The sequence below is a fragment of the Magnolia sinica genome, chromosome 11 (assembly GCF_029962835.1).
Source record: "Magnolia sinica isolate HGM2019 chromosome 11, MsV1, whole genome shotgun sequence".
In the NCBI taxonomy this organism is placed as follows: Eukaryota; Viridiplantae; Streptophyta; class Magnoliopsida; order Magnoliales; family Magnoliaceae; genus Magnolia; species Magnolia sinica.
In genome coordinates, this window is record NC_080583.1 from 27,546,507 (window position 1) to 27,565,573 (window position 19,067).

Here is a 19,067-nt window from a genome sequence, read left to right on the forward strand (position 1 = left end):
GTAATTTTTAAGTAACTGCGTATCATCCATCAATCTCCAGCAAACTATCAAAGTTTATCCCTTTCTTGAATCATGATTCGAATACCCCAATTTGATACTCTGCGGAGTATTTTATTACATACACATGCACTGAAAGATCATACACCTTTGCATCGAGTCTAACCGAGTTGAGATGGCCTCAGCTTGACTTGGCTCTCAGCTCAGTCCTCAAGCCTAACTGGCCAGCTCAGATCGGTTCAGCCAGGAGCTAGGGCCACCTCAAGTCAAGTTTGAGTTGAGTTCATCATTAGTATTTTCATAGGCACCTGTAATATATCTTCAAAATCTCATTGTATTTAAGACAACATCAATGGTTTTACATAAACTTTATCAAACACTTTATAAACAACATAAAAATCAAGAAAATGAGAGTGTTGGTTTCATATACGACCTTTCCTACCACGAGCTACACTTCTTTGGCTATCAAACACTTGATGAGTAATATCAATATCAAAATAACCAAATCATCGAACCAGTTCGGTCCGAGTTCAATTTAAGCTGGGTTCAATTCGAGTTGAGTTGAGCTGGGCCAATCAAACTCGGCTCAAACTCATTTTCAAGCTCAAAAAATCAGCTTGGCTCAGCTCGAACTCAGCTTCGAACCGAGTCGAATCAAGCTTTTCGAGTCTGAGTCCAGTGAGCTAACCAGCTAGCTCGGTTCCTGTACACCTCTACACATTCCATGTACATCATCAAATCAAACCGTTCAAATTGTATTCCCCACTTCAGGTGGGCCATTAAAAACCAAAATACACTGACCTAACGTTATCCTCACTGGATAAATGGTGGAAATCTACTGAACGTTCAAAACGAGAGCAGTCGTTGATTCAAACTCAACAAACACATTTCCACTGTTCAAACAGTAAATCTAATTTTGGGGTTACGCGCTATCGACAGTGGGCCCACAAATTGGACGCTTCAGTTTGAATCACATGTATACCACATGCACAAAAACAGTGAGTGCATGTGCCCATCATGAAACCGTACATCACAGTCTGCAGCGTTCCAGAAAAGAAATAAAAAAAAAAAGAAAAAAGAAAAAGGAAAAATCTCAGTTGGTTTTGGGTTCTGGTTTTCATTGCAATGCATGAGCCATCACTTTTGAAAAGCACTGGTGCCGTTTGTAACGAGGCAGAGAACATTCTCAGCTTTGCTTTTTGTGATAATACACATACAGAAAGAGTAAGATGGTTTGATACAAATGCACACAAATGTGTATACCAAATGTACATGTAACTATTTTAAACCGTCCAATTAGTGGGGCCCACTGTAGATAGGCCATCATCCTAAAACAAAGTGGATTGAATAATGCTAAATGTAGATTAGGGGACATTCTGTTGTTGAAATCCATCCGTTGATTTCGTATTTCAAGCGTCTAAAATCATCATTGGGTGGATAAATGTAAAAACCATAGAGTAGACATCGTTTTTAATGGACATATCTCAGTTGGGTCCCACTTTAATGAAAATTGTTTTTAGTTGAGTGCATTTTTATGGAAGGTCATACTCTGCCAGAGTAGCAGATTTCAGAGTGCATGAAACAATGTTGATGTTGGAGGTGGTTGCTAGCTGAGGGAACATTTGGGGCCACTTGGAGGAATAGTGGGGTCCCAGGTGGGCCATTGCTCCTTCCTTGGTTGCCATTTTGGTGGGTTTTCTGGTTTTTGTTTGAGATGGTTTGTTTGAGTGTTTTTAGGTGGATGTGGAGTTGTACTCTTCTTGCATGGTATTGTTTCTTTATCTAATTGAGATTATTTGGTTGGTTCTCTATTTTGTTGGGTGTTTGGATTTCTCTTTTTATTTTTTCAATGTAGCTGGGTGCCTTTATGATTGAGATTGCTTGGGGTTGTTTCTTTATTGGTTTTAGTTGTTTGGGTTTTTTATTTTTCATCATTTTAAGGTGTTTGTATTTCTTCCTTGACTGATATTGGTTTCTTTGTGATTTGGGAATGTTTGGGTAGTTCTTTTGTTGGTTTGGGTTTTTATTTTTTTCGTTTTTGGTTAGTTCTTCATTTGAGGTGGTTTTGGTATTTTTAATTTTTTTTTTTAGCATGATAGTGGACTTCTTTGTGATTGAGACTTCTTTTTTTTCTTCTCAAAATTCTTTTATTGATTTGGGTTTTCTTTTCTTTGGGGCTTTTCCCCCTTGAAAATGAGTAGCATTTGATTGATTTTTTGGTTTTTTTTTTTTTTTTGGTTTATTTTAGGCAGTTATTGTTTAGTGTGTAAGATGATTTGTTGGGATTTCTCAATATTAAAAAAGATGTTTGGAGAATGGGTTTTGGTGGATTTTGCATTATCACAATCCCCTGTTTGTCATGTGCATTTTGTTACCACAGTTTTTAATGACTTCTCCGCTTTTTATTTTTATTTTTTTGAAATTTTTATCCGATGTTGATTATTATGCTGAATTTTCTTTTATTTATTTTTCCTTCCTCCCAAGATTCCATTCATGTTCCTCCTTCTCCTTTTTCCTGTGGAAGATGCTTCCTGTCTACCGTTTTGGTGGTTTTTCTTCTCATTTCGAGACGCTGTTTTCCGTTGCAGATCTTGTGCTCCTATTGATGGCAAGCAATTGAACGAAGAATGTGGATTCCAGGACTTGGGACTTGAAGCGGCAGGATGGTGAGTATCTTTCCTTGCTTGAATTTTATATTACAAACGGCAATATAAAAGAAATCGGATCGAACCGATAAACAAATGCTAGGGCTGTTACTGTCAGTTTTGTGCTTGTGGGTGTCTCTGATTTTGCATTTGTTTAGTAGAGAGAGTGTGTTGGCAGTGCCCGGACTCCGTGGGCTCTGCCGCCAGCTGAGGAAACACCCTCTCTTGCATTGAAGAGAAGGCTCTCTTTTTAAAATGATCATACTGTAGATTTTTTTTTTTTTTCAACTCTGTTAGTTGGAAAAGATTCGGTCTTTTAATCCGTTGAATGTAGAAAGTCCACCACCTTCAGAATCACTCACCTGGGTTTTCTTTAATCCCTTTGTTTATTAGCGTTGATAGGGAGTTCTTCTTGGGCATGTTTGTTAGATGGAGTTTTGCGGTGGCGGCGTAGCTGATTTTTTGATTGGCTGGGAAGTGGGGCATGTTTTGGGATAATAGCGGAGAGTAAGAGTATTGGATTACCCTTTTCAGCTAAGATGAAGTTTATGAAACTTGGATCGAAGCCCGACTCCTTTCAGACAGATGGGAACAATGTCAGGTCAGGTTTTTCCTGAGGTTGTTTGATGTTATTCGTTATCTGTAGTGCTTATTTATTCCCTTTTTTTGATGGGCAGTTGTAATCTGTCTAAATGAGCTTCTAAGTTGAAATGATGTTGTTTTGAGGGCTTAGATTGTGTTTGGAAGTCGTGAAAGTATCAGGTGGGAGGGACCCAACCACCATCCAGAGTGTCTGGGACCTGAAACATTCCGGATATTGATTTGGGGTAGAAAATGTGGAAATCACTGGATCTTGCATAATGTGATTCTCGACTTCCATGTTGCTCAAAACGTGGAGTGGAATGTATAACCATCTGTTCTACTGAAATGTTCACCCACCTGAGATTTAGAGTACATCCAAATACACAATTATTAGTGCCGGTTTGGCCCAAAATCTGCTAAAAATCAGGCTGGCTGTGCAGCACTGTCTTGGCCCACCCCTGTCATTTTGTGGGAGCTTTCCTGCAAAACATGCTAAGTTATGTGTGGGCCCTCCCTCTTCTTTTTTGTAAATTGTATTTTTTATTGTTCATATTTCGATCCAATTCTAGATATTTGAATGTCGTCTTTTGTTAGCCTTTGGTTATCACCAGTTATTTTGGATGGGCGTGGTTTGCGTTGGGGAGCTTTTAGGAACAAGTTGGTGCATGGGGGAAAATGAGATTAAAAGTGTGTTTTGTTGGACTGCTGTATTGAGGTTGGGAGAGCTTGTATGGAATGGAGACCATGATATGCATGATGGGGTGGTGTGCTGTGTGGAGCTTGCACGATGCAGTCTTTGGGTTTTCCTGCTCTTTTAAGATAAAAATAGTTAAGTGTCATCGTTATCTTATTATTTGAGATAGAACATCTTGTTTGCCTTGGAAGTGGGAGAACCCAAATGTAATCTACGTCTTTATGCAAGATTGCAGGCTTAGATCACACCAATTCAGAAACAATCACACAAATTCCACATCCCACATGAAAATCCAAACATTCAATTAAAGGGGAATCTATGCGGGTCCAAGCCGACACAGGCTAGGACTGGACCAATAAAATTATAAACCAAACAATGTCAAAGGGAAATAAAATCAACTACTCATGCATAAAAATCAGTCCCTAATCCAAGGGATTCCCTAATTTCAATTCAAGGAACCCTAAGGTGATAAAAAGGGGCAAATCAATTAGGGATCATGTAATATAGGGTTAGGATTCATGAAAAAATGACTATGAGAGGATAAAAACCTGAACCAAAAGATGATCCCGCGTGTGGACAACAACAATGGCCCAAACGGACGTGCGTGTGATCCCGGCCGCACGTGTGTGGGGCCCACTATTCAGAAAAAGGCCACCTTGGCCCTGGTCAGCCACGGATGGACTCCAAAACCTCCAAATTTCAGCTCGATCCGATGTACGGTTTGTGCGTGGTGCTCCGCCGAAGTTTCAGCTCGCCTGCGGGCCGAAATCTGGAAACCTGCTTCAATGAAGAAATCTGATGCAACAAAAGGATAAATTCAAAGTACGGATGGTGGGGGAAGATGGAAAAAAAAGATGATGGAAGATGGGGGTGAATTGGGATCGATGTGGCTTCGCACCACGGTAGTTAGCCCTTGGAAAAGGGAGGGCTTCGCACCCACTTTTGAATTCTTCCACAACTCACGAAGAGAGCAGAAAAATAAAGCAGGAATTTTTTATTAACTTTAATGAATGAAAAGAACTACAAAGGGTGCCTATTTATAGGGAGAACCCTATACCCAAAAACTCGCACCATGTGCGACACCTATTACTTGGCGATTAAGTAAACTAAAATAAAAATCAAATGAGGAAATCTAAAGCGTTCACGATGTTCTAAATAATAACAATAAGCAAAACCTAAAATATAAAACCAATCCGATGAGTGGGCCACGATCATGAGATCCCATGGTGGGCTTTTCTTGACTATCGGGCCACTTTTCTGAACCAAAACTTGTCTTCTAGCTAGGAGGCCCTCTCTGGACGTCGTCATCGAGCCAGATCGATGGTGGGGTCCTCCTTCTGCATACGTACGTGCGTAGGGGGGGCGGCGTGAGTGCGCGTGTGCGCGTGATGTCCCCATCACCCCCCCTTGTTTTTTTTGGAAATTATCAGAAAATTAGGAAAAAAAATGTAAACACCAGAATCTATTAACTTTATGTTTTAAACATGTATTCAATGGTGAATCAGACTATTCTTTGATAAGAAAACTGTCTGCTTGATCTCCTAAAAGTGAATCAAATAAGCCCTAATTGAACACAAGTCAAGCACGATTTGATAGAATGAGTCCCATTATATTGAAATACAACAAAAAGAAGATAAAAATGAAGAACTGATAGTTTTCCCTTCTTCTAAATTTTCCCAAAATGGTTCATTTCACGTTGGTTCATCAAAATTCCATTCAGATCTAGCATTTTGATCCTCAAGATGGGTTAAAAAAAGAAGAAGAGCTTTTAATCTTCCTCCATGGTTGAAATGAAGAAACGAGTGAAATGCTAGTGAAAAGTTGCAGAGGAAAAATGTGAATGGAGCCTCTATGGTCATTTTGGCCATATCGGCCCCTTATTGGCACCAATATGGCCTTGTCAGCTAATACACATCCCCCTGCTCTCTCTCTCTCTCTCTCTCTCTCTCTCTCTCTCTCTCTCTCTCTCTCTCTCTCTTCCCCCCCTTTAGCTGGACCAGTTCACCCCTGTGGTAAAACATGCTGGGGTTGGTTTTTCACTTGTTCGGGTAGCTGTAAAACCATTATCACATGTAAACAATGTCTTGGGCACTACGTGGCTATCATGAATGATTTTAATGGGAAGGGGGATTGCTCTTGATCTATGTATAAGTTATGACCTGGTTTTGAGGTTAGAAGGTTTGGTCTTCAGCAAGGATAGAATGCAGGTTTCTATCTGGTTCTTACTTTTCAAGGGGAAGTTGGTCTCATGTCTTCCATTTTTTCATTCAGATTCACTGAAGTTGAGTCGATTTTATGGTTTTATAGGATATATACAATGAATTGCTAGGTGAGCTCTATGTGATTAGAGAGCAGATAAGCTGTCCTGTGTGCTCTAAGGCGCTGTGATGGACAAATAGTCTCCATCCTTGAGGGTAACCGCTGTCAATATAATCACTTAAAACTGGTGATGATTTAGAGATTGCCCCTCTGTCAATTCATCAGGTGGCCACACATGAATGTTAAATGTGGACCATTGGTTCCATCCATATTTTCTGTACATGCCTGCCCACCTGATGAGTGGACTGATCTGAATTTTGAGCTAGGGAATCAACATGGTGGGCTCACCTGATCCACAGCTAAGATGTCTCTTTTTGGTAGCTTGTGTAAATTTTATCAAGAAAAGGTGAAAGCTTATATCATAAATCATGTTAGATTGGTGGGACGGCCTTATGCATAAACATGAGCTGAAATGTGGGATTCCCCTCAGCTGGCTTATTGACCCAGACACAACCTGTTTATAGCCTTAGAGAAAAGAGGACTGTCAATGGGTCAGGTCTATCTAATGACCCGGCTGAACTGGTCCAATCTGGACTCATGTCTGGACCCACATTTGGGGTCATCACATCTGTTCCAGGTCCAGTTTTTGGGATCCGATTAATTAACCGGTCTTGTCAGGGTTGACCCAGATCTAACCTGTTTATGTATTACTCATTTTGTGTAAATCTGATATGGGTTGAGTATAAATGATCTAAACTTGTAGAGACCCACATGGTATTTTGAAGATACCCATTTTGTGTAAACCTGATAGTTGTATAAATGCTCTAAACTTGTAGCCATACATAGTTACTTTCTTGGCCCTTTATTTTATGTCTTCTTTCATGCCAAATGGCATACTCAGCTTATTAGTTGAGTTCAACATTACCATTTTTAGCAAGTGTCCAAATCAAGTTTCTTGATCCTCTATCATTAACTTGTGCAAAGCTAGTGATAAAAAATGAAAAAGTTGAAAACTGTGAAAATCTTTTCTATGTTTCGTTAAAGTCTAGACTTAAAAATGCAAACATAATCCTGGCAGTGTGTTTGAGCACTGTGCAAGCAAATCCGAATTGAAATTGTAGACATATTTATGTGTACTACAAAAATTATGTTTAATTTTACGTGCTCTCGATTTTCATTTTGGATTCTTTTTTGCCCTGTTTTATTCTGTATCTGTTTATTTTTTATATGAATGTAAGTAAAAACTGTAGTGATGGTTCCCCACCATTATCAACATGGTTGCAAGTCATTCACCGTGCACATGGCATACATGCACAGCAATCTGAACCTCACATTGTGGACCCATTGTTGGTGGATCATAGCCAAGAAATAACACTGAACAAGCTTATCCTAACAGTCTAATTGGTAGCTATTAAGTGGGTGGTTAAAATATAACAGCCAGGGTTCCAAATTCAACAGATAGTAGATGATTAATTTTTTTTGGTGAGTGTGATTCTCCGCGGGCTCTACTCAAACGATAATGGGAATAAAGATTTGGATTGTCTGGATTGTGATGCATGCACCATGTGGGTCGCTGCCATTTCAAAAAGCATGGTGAACTGTCACAGTCTAGCCCATAAATTTGTAATGTGAGTTTTACAGTGCCTTGATAGTGGTTTTCATTGCATTTTTACTGAAACATGATAAGAAGAAAGGCACCAACATTTGCAGGTACGTGGCAGCGGAGTTGGCAACGGACATCATTGTTAGCGTGGGAGACGTTAAGTTTCATCTGCACAAGGTAATTGCTCCTTCAATTCTCTTTAAATGCATGTTACTTATTTTAAGTTTTTTCAGTGGGTGTTGATGACTCCTAACAATCTTAACACTTCTGGTGCCTTTATATGAAGTGACTGACATCCCTGGCTTGGCGTCCATATAAAATGGATGCTAGTACCTGTTTGGGAATGGCATTTTTGGATGGTCAACATAAGTACTCTCCCGTTGCGAGGTTGGAAATGGGTATGGCTGGGCTAAAAGCATGTCCAAGTCTAGCCCATGGCTAGTCTGATCCAGGCCCAGAATAGCTTGCAAGCTAAGCAATCTAGCTCAATCTAAGCAGGCTCACCGGTGAAATCATGGTGTGCCATAAAGGCCATCACGTGGCTGTAAAGGCCGTTATGTAAAGGTAACAGTGGAAGCTGTTACACGTTACGGGGTTGTAAAGGTCGTAACAACCTTACGGGGCTGATACAGGTTTTTCAGGTTTTTTTCACTAAAAAAATAAAAGAGACCGTTACGGCCCCCGTAATACACCCCGTATTGTTAAGGTAATGGTGGTGGTCGTTGCAGCTACCGTTACCGTTACGGAATACCTTGAGTGAAATAATCAGCTTACTGATGTTAAATGAGTTAGGCCCAGCAGAACCTACTTGTCAGGCCTTTAAGCCGATGCAAGCCCATATCCAACCAATTAGTTATGAGGCCTAAAACTCGGGTCCAGGTCCAACCTGTGAGCCTTGAGGCTCAGCCCAAACCTGGCTCGAAGTGGGCTAGGCCTGCACAGCCCAATTGCATCGCTGCTTGTGGCTGGGTAAGGTGATCATGGAGTTGCAATAAATTGTTAATATCCAGCAGGATTTTAAATAACCTGTGCTATGAAGCATGTAACTTACGTGACACAGCATAGCTTAACCTTGACGTTATGTAACTTTTAAAAATAGCTTAAGTCCCACTTAGCCTATGCTACATGCTAATTGGCATACTCTATATGCTGCTACCTATTCTACATGCTATATAACTTACACTACAAGTTATTTTTTATTAAAACATTAAAATCAATTAATATTTTCAATGATTTGCAACATTATCTATTTTCAATTAAAATTAGTTAATCTTTTTGTAATTTTAGTAGTATAAGCATTGTTTGGTGTATCCCCGATGTTATCCATATCTCTATCTCGGTGATACCTATAACATTGGTAGTGTTAGAAATTCCAGGTATCGGCGATATATCGCTAAGTATCACGAATGTATCGCCAATATTTTCAAGTATGTAAATTTCAGGCGTCGCTTGTATCACAAATGTATTACCAATATTTTCGATTGTGTGTATATTCCAGGTGTTGCTTGTATCACCAATGTATCAGCGATATTTCGATAATATTGCCAATGTATCGATATCGCCAAAAATCTGTTTATTAAAAGCATTTCTGATTTTTTTATGGGTGCATGGTTGCATGATGAAATTCATGTTTGTCTGTATATATGCATGCATGCATGGATGGGTGGGTGGATGGATCATGGATTGATGTATGCACGGATGGATGGATGGATGGTTTGTTGGTTGGATGGATGGATAGATGTGTGTGTATGTGTGCGTGCATGCACATGTGCATTCATGGATGGGTGGATCATGTATGTGTGTTTATATGTATGTACGTGCATGGATGGATGGGATGGATGGATGGATCTACCATTTTCCTCATCTTTCCTCAATGTTTCCTGGAGTCAACGATGCACGCTTTTAGGCCCCATTAAAGGGTAACTTATTGTTTAATTCCTAGATATGAAAATATGAGTCTTTTTTACTATTATTTTGATGCAGGACACATGATTTAATGCTAGCATGCAACACGAAGATTATGAAAGAGTCCATAAAGTAATTCAATTAACAAAAAATGCTAACCTACCAAGTAATTAAGAGTAAACAATAAGAAATAAAATTTGATTTAACCTAAATCACATGCCAACATGTTAGGAAATCATGTAAATCAATTAAAATTTGGCTCGATGGAAGGATAGAACTTCCAATTTAGTATAGGCACGTTCCACACTCAAGGGACGTATTTGTAGGTTTTATGATTAGGGTTAGGAAGGAGAAAATCTGAAAATTGGAAAATTAGTGTTCATGAGAATTGAGGATTTTGGAATTATGGTTTTTAGAAATTAAAAAAAATAGAAAATTGAAGATCTAGGATTTAAAAGGTTGTAATGGAAGAAAAAAGAGGAAGACAAGAGAAGAAGAAGAATACCTTTTGAAGAAGAGAAAGAGGAAAGATATACCTTGGAGAATTTACCACCAAACAAGCTTCTACCCTTCCACAATTTAATTGGAATGAAAGTTTTTTTTTTTTTTTTTTAAACCCTAGAAAATAAGGAGAAAACTTGCTTTACACAAGAGAGCTTCTCTCTCTCTCTCTCTCTCTCTCTCTCTCTCTCTCTCTCTTCTTCTTCTTCTTCTTCTTCTTCATCTCAAATCTCCACTAGAGTTGGAACTCCACCCCCTTGTGCTTTTAAAACTAAAAATTTGGAATTAAAATTCAACATAATTAAAATTATGCTACTCACTTAAGTGAAGTGGTCCATCATCCAAAATAAGAAAACTAAAATATTTATTATCAATCCCAACCATCAAATAACTCCTAAAAATAACAATATATATATATATATATATATATATATATATATATATATATATATATATATATATATAAAGCAAGATCAGAGTTCAAGGGGCTCAGATATAAAAGATCTGGTGGCCCGATGTCCTGATCGACAAGATCCAATGGTCGGATCGACATGAAATAGAAATCCTATAATTAAAATGATCTCCTAAGCAGCCCATATGCATCATCTCAAAATGGGGTCTTCCTGATGCACGTCCAATGCATGTGGGGTCTTCAAAATGGCCTAACAGGCCCCTCTGGAACTCGCCTATCATCCACAAAAAAAGATGCGTTGATGTGGGTGGTCGTCTCCATCTCTGGTACACCCGAGAAGGTCCTCTGATGTCCCCATCGTATTTGATTCTTAAATATGCAATATGTGTGTTTTAGCATCTCCTGAAGTATCATTGAAAATTTCCACCATTTTCTCCATATTTCTCTCTAATGTTTCCTTAAGACCCTCATTAAGGAGGACATTGCATGCTTTTAGACTCCCATTAAAGAGAAACTTACTATATATGCGTCTTTCTTGCAGTTAGTTGTTTCTAAATATGTAAATATGTGTATTTTAGCATCTCCTGAAGTTGCATTGAGAATTTACACCATTTCCTCGTGTTTCCTCAATGTTTTCCTCAGTCAGCGATACATTTCTGGGTATCAGCGATAATACCGGTGATATCGATGTATGTTTTCGTATCCCTAGCCAGCAATACATGTACCAATATCGATGCTACGAACACTAAATAATAGTATTAAAACAGTTCTATTACTATTTCTTTGTTTGTATACTTAATCTTTGACCTATTTTTCCTTATTGTTTAAGGCTATTTCTTTTGTTGTTTCACTATTAATTAGTCTAATTCGATGCAAAATATCATGAAATTTAATAAGATTCAAAGCAACCAAGTGCACTTTAATTAAAAATCTATAAGTACGCTACATGCTATGAATCTCAGGCCCCATGCTTCAGAGGTGAATGCTATGCTACACGCTATTTGCTATTCAAAACACTGAGTTCCAGCAATAAAGCCATAACACTTAAGCGATTTACGGAACTCCTAGGTAGCTTCTTAAACAACAAATTGGTCTACTCAGACGAACCTACGTAAAGTGGACACCCCATTTACAAAAAAGAAGAGGAAAGATACTTCCATGTTGGACACTTATGCCTGACACGTGATGGACACAACCTTTAGGAGAAGAACCTTAGGGCGCTTCAAGTTATCATGTTGGCATTGACTGAAATGGGCCATTTACTAAATTGGTGATTGTTTGAATATCAGCTGTGAACCTCATTTTGCTCACTTTTCATTTTGAACTGGTTTACAGGCTTTGTCCATTGAGTGGGGCTTTGGAATAGGTTTGTGTGTAAGCCCATTTGAAAGCTCAAGTCACAACTGTTCAAATACCGCATAATGTGTATTCTCACTCTTTGCTGGGTCTGGGCTTTAGTGCGTATTTTATGCTTGTAATGTAGCAGTATTTGCACACCATTTACATACTTCTGATGCCATTTTGAGTATGAGATACATTCTCTGTCTTATGCATTTATGAACAAGAACTTGTAGCAATACAAGTTTTCGATATCATTGTGTATCTGGACGAGGTATCAGCTTGTGTACATGCAACAACTTGGTTTCTATGCAGAATATATTTTTAACTTACACTGTATGGATCCTATTAATCATCATGATCACCATCTTTGCTGTTCTCCATCAATTGGATTTTGCTTTTGAATAGTAGATTGGCAGAAGTTTACAATGGGGCATCCACGATAGAAATCAACCTTCGTCTTTTGCCTGGGCTCTTGAAACCAGTCCTGAGAAAAGGTTCATGTTGATAGATCTAACTACCTTGTAAAATAACTACATGGGTAGCCTATTTAACTAGAGCGTGCATTATACGGTGGTCAAGCTAAAAGCTTGTACAACAGGGTCCTGCTTTTCAATTTGTATGAGTAGGGTCTATGATTTAGTGATCCAAATCATTGTTATTATGGTTTTGAATATGGCCCATGCATCAAAATCAGTGGGAAAAATCCTAACCCTTCAATAAATGGGCAACAAATAGATGGTTAAGAAAGGAAATGGAGAAATGGTTCACATTCAACTAAAAAAGGCATATATTCTTTTTATTTTTTTATTTTCTTTTGATTAATGTTAGAGTATATGGAAGAGGAGAGAGATCTATGGAGGTATGTAGGAGATTTTAATAGATATACATGAATCCATTCATAGCTATCTATAGTATGTACAATTGTACATGTGCATTTGTACATATGTATTCTAGTTGGAGCATGGACATCAATCATGCCCAACTTAGAACAGATACGGAGAAGATGATGATGATCAACGTATGCCAGCACTCCTACTCACATATAACATCTTTAGATACAAGATCTTCAAGTATTGCTTGTCAGTTAAATAAACTTATTTCATCTGTTGAATCTTCGCTTCAAATAGTAGGCCATCCAAACTTGACAATTGTCGAGCCACAAAACTACCATTCACATGCAAAATCCTCTCAAAGAAACTCATGCAATAATGCATAACGGGTGGGTGAACTACACCCACAACAATTGAGAAGGGGACTGCATCCTCAATGGCATGTGAAGGCTTACGTGCAACATTGCACAACGAGTGAACCGCACCCACAGCTGATAAAAATGGCTTAATAAGAAGGAAACAATGAATGGAAAGAAAAGATCAAGGCTGTTTCAAGAACATTGTAAATGGAGGTGATGGCTACACTGATGGTACTCATCTGACTAACAGGTCAAAAGGGGCACAGTGATTGCTGGATTTGTGATGGGTTTGGGTGATGAAAGCAATCCTTGATGGACACAAATCATGCGCTAGCACAACAAAAAATGTTAAAATAAGTGCACTAAATTCAGTACACCTATGGACAAACGGAGACAGCAAGAAGTGCAATTGGCACAATTAACACAGGAGGGTGGCAGGTCTGGTTTAGGGCTGCTATCGAAACTGGAGAAGAGAATCAGCAGCAAAAAGTTTGGACTTACGTGTGGCGTTCAACTGGATTGGAGTTGGGTTGAAGTGGCAACAGTGTTGTTGTTTGAAGCGGTGATGGTGGTGTGGTTTTTTTTTTTTTTTCCACATGCGCACACCCCCACACACTCATGCCGTAGTGGGATTTCACCACCTATGGATACTCGAACCCTTGACCGGGTGTTGAAACTACTAAGAGTCTACCACCGGTGCAAGAGTAAGGATCCGTAATGGTGGTGTGGTTGTTGATGATGGTGGTGTGGTTGTTGATGCTGGTGGTGTCGGATTTGAAGAAGAGAGGGGTTTGGATCCAATCGAAGCGATGATCTAGTGTGGAACAAACTTGGTGATGATTTTGTGCACAAATCAGCTGTTGCTAGCATTATTCTAAAGGTTGGAAAAAATGGCATATGGGTGTCGTTTGACGGAGATGGGTTTTGGCGACATACATGGGAAAAATGGTGAGAACGGAGGAGATGAAAGAGGGCCAGTGGGCAAATAAGATGTAGAGATGGGTTTGGGGTGCTATTGCTGGGCGACGATGATGGTAGCTTGGATTTGTGGGATTGTGTTGTTGCTAGGGTTTGGGGCTTGTGCCCATCTCGCTGTTGCAGAGGGCCCAAAATTTCTCAGCTGTTTGTGTGTGCAAGGAGCTCCATCACGATCTGACTAGCAAGGGCCCCACCGATCAACATGTCGAAGAAGACCCTTGGGTTTGAAGGCATGACTAGGTGTTTTGGTGGAGGATGAGATGTGGGTTGTGGTCGACGTTGTGGGGATCAGTGTACCTCTCTGATGCCATGTAGAATTTGACCACATTTTGGAGAGAAGTATTATGTATTTCTCATTCAAAATGAAAGCAATATATATACTGCAGGGATCGGTACCTCTTTGATACATATCTCTCTCTATCTATCTATATATATATATATATATATATATATATATATATATATATATATATATATATATATATATATATATATATATATATATATATATATATGAATCCATCTATAGCTATCTGTAGTATGTACATGTGCAGTTCATACGTATCCTATACTCTAAGTCTCTAACAATGAAAAAGAAAGGCATACATTCAATAGCTAGAATCTTCCAAACTGGGGATTTTGGTGCATGGGCTATCCCGATTAGGCCCATCCTGTCAACCGTTTGGATCATTGAACCATAAGCCCTGCTCTTACAAACTGCAAATATGAACATACTGGACACCAAAGGAACAAATCTCATTCACGGCCATTTCTCGGCATGCGAATCTCTCGGGAGATTTTCAATTTTTGATTTTTTTTTCTCACGATTTATCAGGAAAATTCCCTGAAGATAAAATATTAAAAGATATTTATTATAAATTATAAGTTATTGTAAACTTAATATATTGGTGTAAATGAATTACTTTTAACTTTTAAATAATTTCTGCATTAAAGTCCTGATTTTTTTTGCAATAAATTTGCAAAAATTTAAATCTGAGGTTTAAATAATCTCATGATATATTATTACAATAAATGTCGTTTTATCAATTTTCCGCAAAATATCTTGAAAATTAAAAATCTCTGCAATATTTGTCACAATCCTGTTCACTACTAACTCTCTGCCCGAGTATTTTACATCCTACGAATGCCCACTGTTCAATCTAAGTTATTCTGACTAGTTCAAAAAAAAAAAAAAAAACTATGTAGGACCTGCCAGCAAAAAGTTTTTAACATCAAATTCTCTGCAGTACAAATGTGTATTAATGTTTTCTTTTAAATGCATATATGATCCCTTGACACTGACCTACTGTGCGTCCACTCGTGCATTAGTTTCCCCTTCTTTCCAAGAGCCCGAGGTTGCAAAAGTTGGTGGCAACTACCAGTGAGGGAAATGATGATGAAATCCACATCCCCGACATTCCGGGCGGCCCACCTGCCTTTGAGATATGTGCTAAATTCTGCTATGGTATGTCTGTCACCCTCAACGCATACAATGTGGTCGCAGCTCGCTGTGCTGCGGAGTACTTAGAAATGCATGAGACTGTTGAGAAAGGCAACCTCATCTACAAAATTGAAGTCTTCCTCAACTCAGGCATCTTCCGCAGTTGGAAAGACTCGATCATCGTTCTTCAGACGACCAAACCTCTATTGCAGTGGTGTGAGGACTTGAAGGTGGTGGGCCGCTGCATCGACGCCATATCTTCCAAGGCATGTATCGATACATCCAAGGTGGACTGGTCCTACACTTATAATCGGATAAAGCTCCCATCGGAGAAGGGCATTGAACAGCAGTGGGATGAAGTCAAGAAACAACCATTGGTGCCAAAGGACTGGTGGGTCGAGGATCTTTGTGAGCTCAAAATCAATTTCTACAAGCGGGTTATAATGGCGGTCAAAACGAAAGATAGAATGTCCAATGAAGTGATTGGGGAAGCTCTTCAAGCTTATGCATTGCGATGGGTCCCGGGCATTGGCAAGGGAACAATTCAAGGTGGGGATATCACAAAAAGCCGGTTGTTGGTTGAGACCATTGTCTGGTTACTGCCTGTGGAGAAGTGCAGTCTTCCATGTAGCTTTCTTCTCAAGCTATTAAAAGCTGCTAGCTTGCTGGATTCTAGTGAAATGGTGAAGAAAGAGCTGGTGAAGAGAATAGGTCAGCACTTAGAAGAGGCTTTGGTGACAGATCTTCTTATTCCAGCACCATCACAGGAATGTGCAATGTATGATGTTGATATGGTTCAAAGCATGGTGGAAGAGTTTGTGATGCAGGATCAGAGTGATCAAACTGGTCCAATGGTGGGGGGAGAGCAGCATGAGATTAGAAGCGTCCCATTTGTATCGGATACTTCGAAGCTGGCAGTGGCGAAACTGGTTGATGCGTATCTTGCAGAAATCTCAAGAGACCCAAATCTTCCTCTATCAAAATTTGTTGATCTCGCAGAAATGGTAGGAGGTGACTCACGGCCAGTTCATGATGGACTTTATCGTGCCATTGACATGTATCTGAAGGTAATTTTCTGGATGGCTGGATCTTGATTTGAACTAACATGTTTTTGAGTTGTTGGTATTTCTGTTGAGGGGAAGTATATTATCTTTGACTGAGGATATGTCATTGTATCCTCAGGTTTTCAGTTTAGTGAAAAGCCTGTGAGTCGGCAGGGGGGATTCAATGGCCCAAAAGTATCTAAATTGCGAAATCTTGAACATCCAATCTTTGGTCCTTGGACAATTGCTCTATCTTTTTTCTTTTTTCTAAACCGTTTATTTGTGGGGCAAGGATCGGGGTTGTCCCATCAAAGAGATTGTTGGGGTATGGTTCTTCCAAATGGGGGGCCTTGGATCAACAATTTGGATCACATAACCATGGGTGCACTTGTACAAATTATTATTATTATTATTATTATTATTGTTTTTTTCTGAATTAGACTGTTCATCATATTCCATTATTCTCAAATATGTGGCCCACTGGAAGAGTGTATTGGCTAGATTTTTGGGCCAGGCCATATTCATTGAGTAGTCCAAGTGATGAATGGTGTGGATCTCACCGTGAATTACTTCTTTGATCTCTCCTCATTCAAATCACCGTAGCATTCTTTCATAGGATGGGCGTAGCTGAAATGAGGATTTTGGGATGGATGAGTGGCAAGATGAGAAAGGATAGAATTAGAGATGAATGCGTTCGAATGAACTTAGGAGTGGTAGGTAATGAGATGAGAGAAAGTAGACTTAGATGGTTTGATCGTGTGCAATGGATACCAAGAACCACTCCAATTAGAAGAAAGTTGGTACAAGTTGAAGGCTTTAAAAGGGCAAGGTGAGGGCCCAAAAGGATGTGGGTGGAGTTAGTCAGAAAAGACTTCATGACCTATAGTCTAATTGAAGGGCTAGCCCTTGATAGAGTGGAATGGTGGAATAGGATTCGTGTAGCTGACCCTAAATTGGGATAAGGCTTAGATGATGATGTTGATGAGTTTTTTCATCTCAAAAGCATCGGAATCGATCCCCAAAAAATGTCACTTTTAACACCTGTGCAAGCATGTGTAAGTTGGTGGATAACTGGCATATTGATCACTGACCTTCCTGATTGTCATGGTGCAGGAGCATCCTGGTCTGAGTAAGGCCGAGAAGAGGAGAATATGCCGTCTGATGGATTGCCAGAAGCTATCGATGGATGCATGCATGCATGTCGCGCAAAATGAGCGTCTTCCCCTGCGGGTGGTTGTCCAGGTCCTCTTCTTCGAGCAGGTGAGGGCTGCTACTGCATCCACAGGGAGCAGGGCTGACCTCCCCATGAGCATCAGAGCTGTACCTCCAACGGAGAACGGTGAGTCCCGCGGAAGCTCGAGGTCAGCAACAACGAACACGGAGGATGACTGGGAGGCAACCACAGCCGAGCTCAAGACCCTCAAAGGGGAGCTAGCTTCGATAAGGTTAGCAGGTGAGAAAAATGACAGTGATGTTACTAAAAGCAGTGGCGGCAAGGTAAGTGGCAAAGTGAAAGGGGTGGGGGTCTTCAAGCCCAAAAAAATATTGAACAAGATATGGTCTAACAAACCTGGCCAGGGTGATAACAGTGGTTCTGATACGTCCGATAGCCCAGGGTCAGGTTCCGCCAACCAAGAGGAAATCAAGGCCACACCTTCAAGAAACAGAAGGTATTCGGTCTCTTAGTAGTCACCAGCCAGTGGGGAGAACAGTTATAACTACTAACATCTTCCTCAGGTTGTTAACATGGGATCAGGGATGGAGCTTCAATAGTTACGCATTTGTGCATGTTTGGTTATTCACACCAGATGAAAGGTAAGAGGAGGTCTTTTCCTTTTCCATGGGTTATGAAGATGACCCATTTTTGGTGTAGCATAAAAGAGAAAAGGAAATGGCATGTTTGTTTTAGCTTTGTTTGATTTTATGGTAAGTGCAGGGATGGGTGTGTTTGGATGCACCATAGAATTGAATTGCAATTACTTGACAAACTGTAATTTACCTAGCACTAGGACTAGTGGTCTGGCCTCCAAATTGCAATTACAATTCTTTCACGTTGGAATTGAGATGAATGTAACTGCAATTTAAGGATTATGTCCTCATTTTGAATACTAAGAAAATGTTGCTAGTTTTTGTCATTTCCTCATGGTTAAATTCAATGTGTGCAATTCAATTTTACTTGTTCATCCAAATGTGGCCTCTATTTTTCTTGGTGGGAAAGGAAAATCAATACTCACATGCTATACAAAGCAAATGACCTAATTGGGCAGGTCCCAATTACTATCTTTCAAGTTGGAATCCCAGTTAGGAGTTTGGTTGTCATTGCAAATTCGCTTATTTCTAGTTTTCTATTTTACTGATTGTCTGAATAATTCAGTTCACTTTGAGCATCCAAGCTCATCATTAGTGTTTTGATGGTTCTTTCGAATTTCTTGTGCTTCAAGTAATTCTCTTTTTTCGTATCTTCAAATGGCCGAGAA

The 19,067-nt window shown here is 39.5% G+C and overlaps 1 protein-coding gene across 12 annotated transcripts; it reads left to right on the forward strand.

The window, feature by feature from the left end:
• Window positions 1-1,574: 1,574 nt before the first annotated feature.
• LOC131218983 (BTB/POZ domain-containing protein NPY2-like) lies at window positions 1,575-18,765 on the forward strand. Of its 12 annotated transcripts, none has more exons than XM_058213907.1 (6): window positions 1,575-1,686; window positions 2,586-2,663; window positions 3,036-3,243; window positions 7,888-7,957; window positions 15,436-16,614; window positions 17,704-18,765. In XM_058213907.1, the coding sequence occupies exons 3-6, from the start codon at window positions 3,182-3,184 to the stop codon at window positions 18,274-18,276; spliced, it is 1,884 nt and encodes a 627-aa protein (XP_058069890.1). In that variant the 5' UTR covers window positions 1,575-1,686; window positions 2,586-2,663; window positions 3,036-3,181; the 3' UTR covers window positions 18,277-18,765. The 12 variants fall into 12 exon arrangements, with proteins under 12 accessions (XP_058069890.1, XP_058069897.1, XP_058069892.1 ...); XM_058213914.1 differs by having other exon boundaries at window positions 3,045-3,243; XM_058213909.1 differs by having other exon boundaries at window positions 3,072-3,243.
• Window positions 18,766-19,067: the final 302 nt, after the last annotated feature.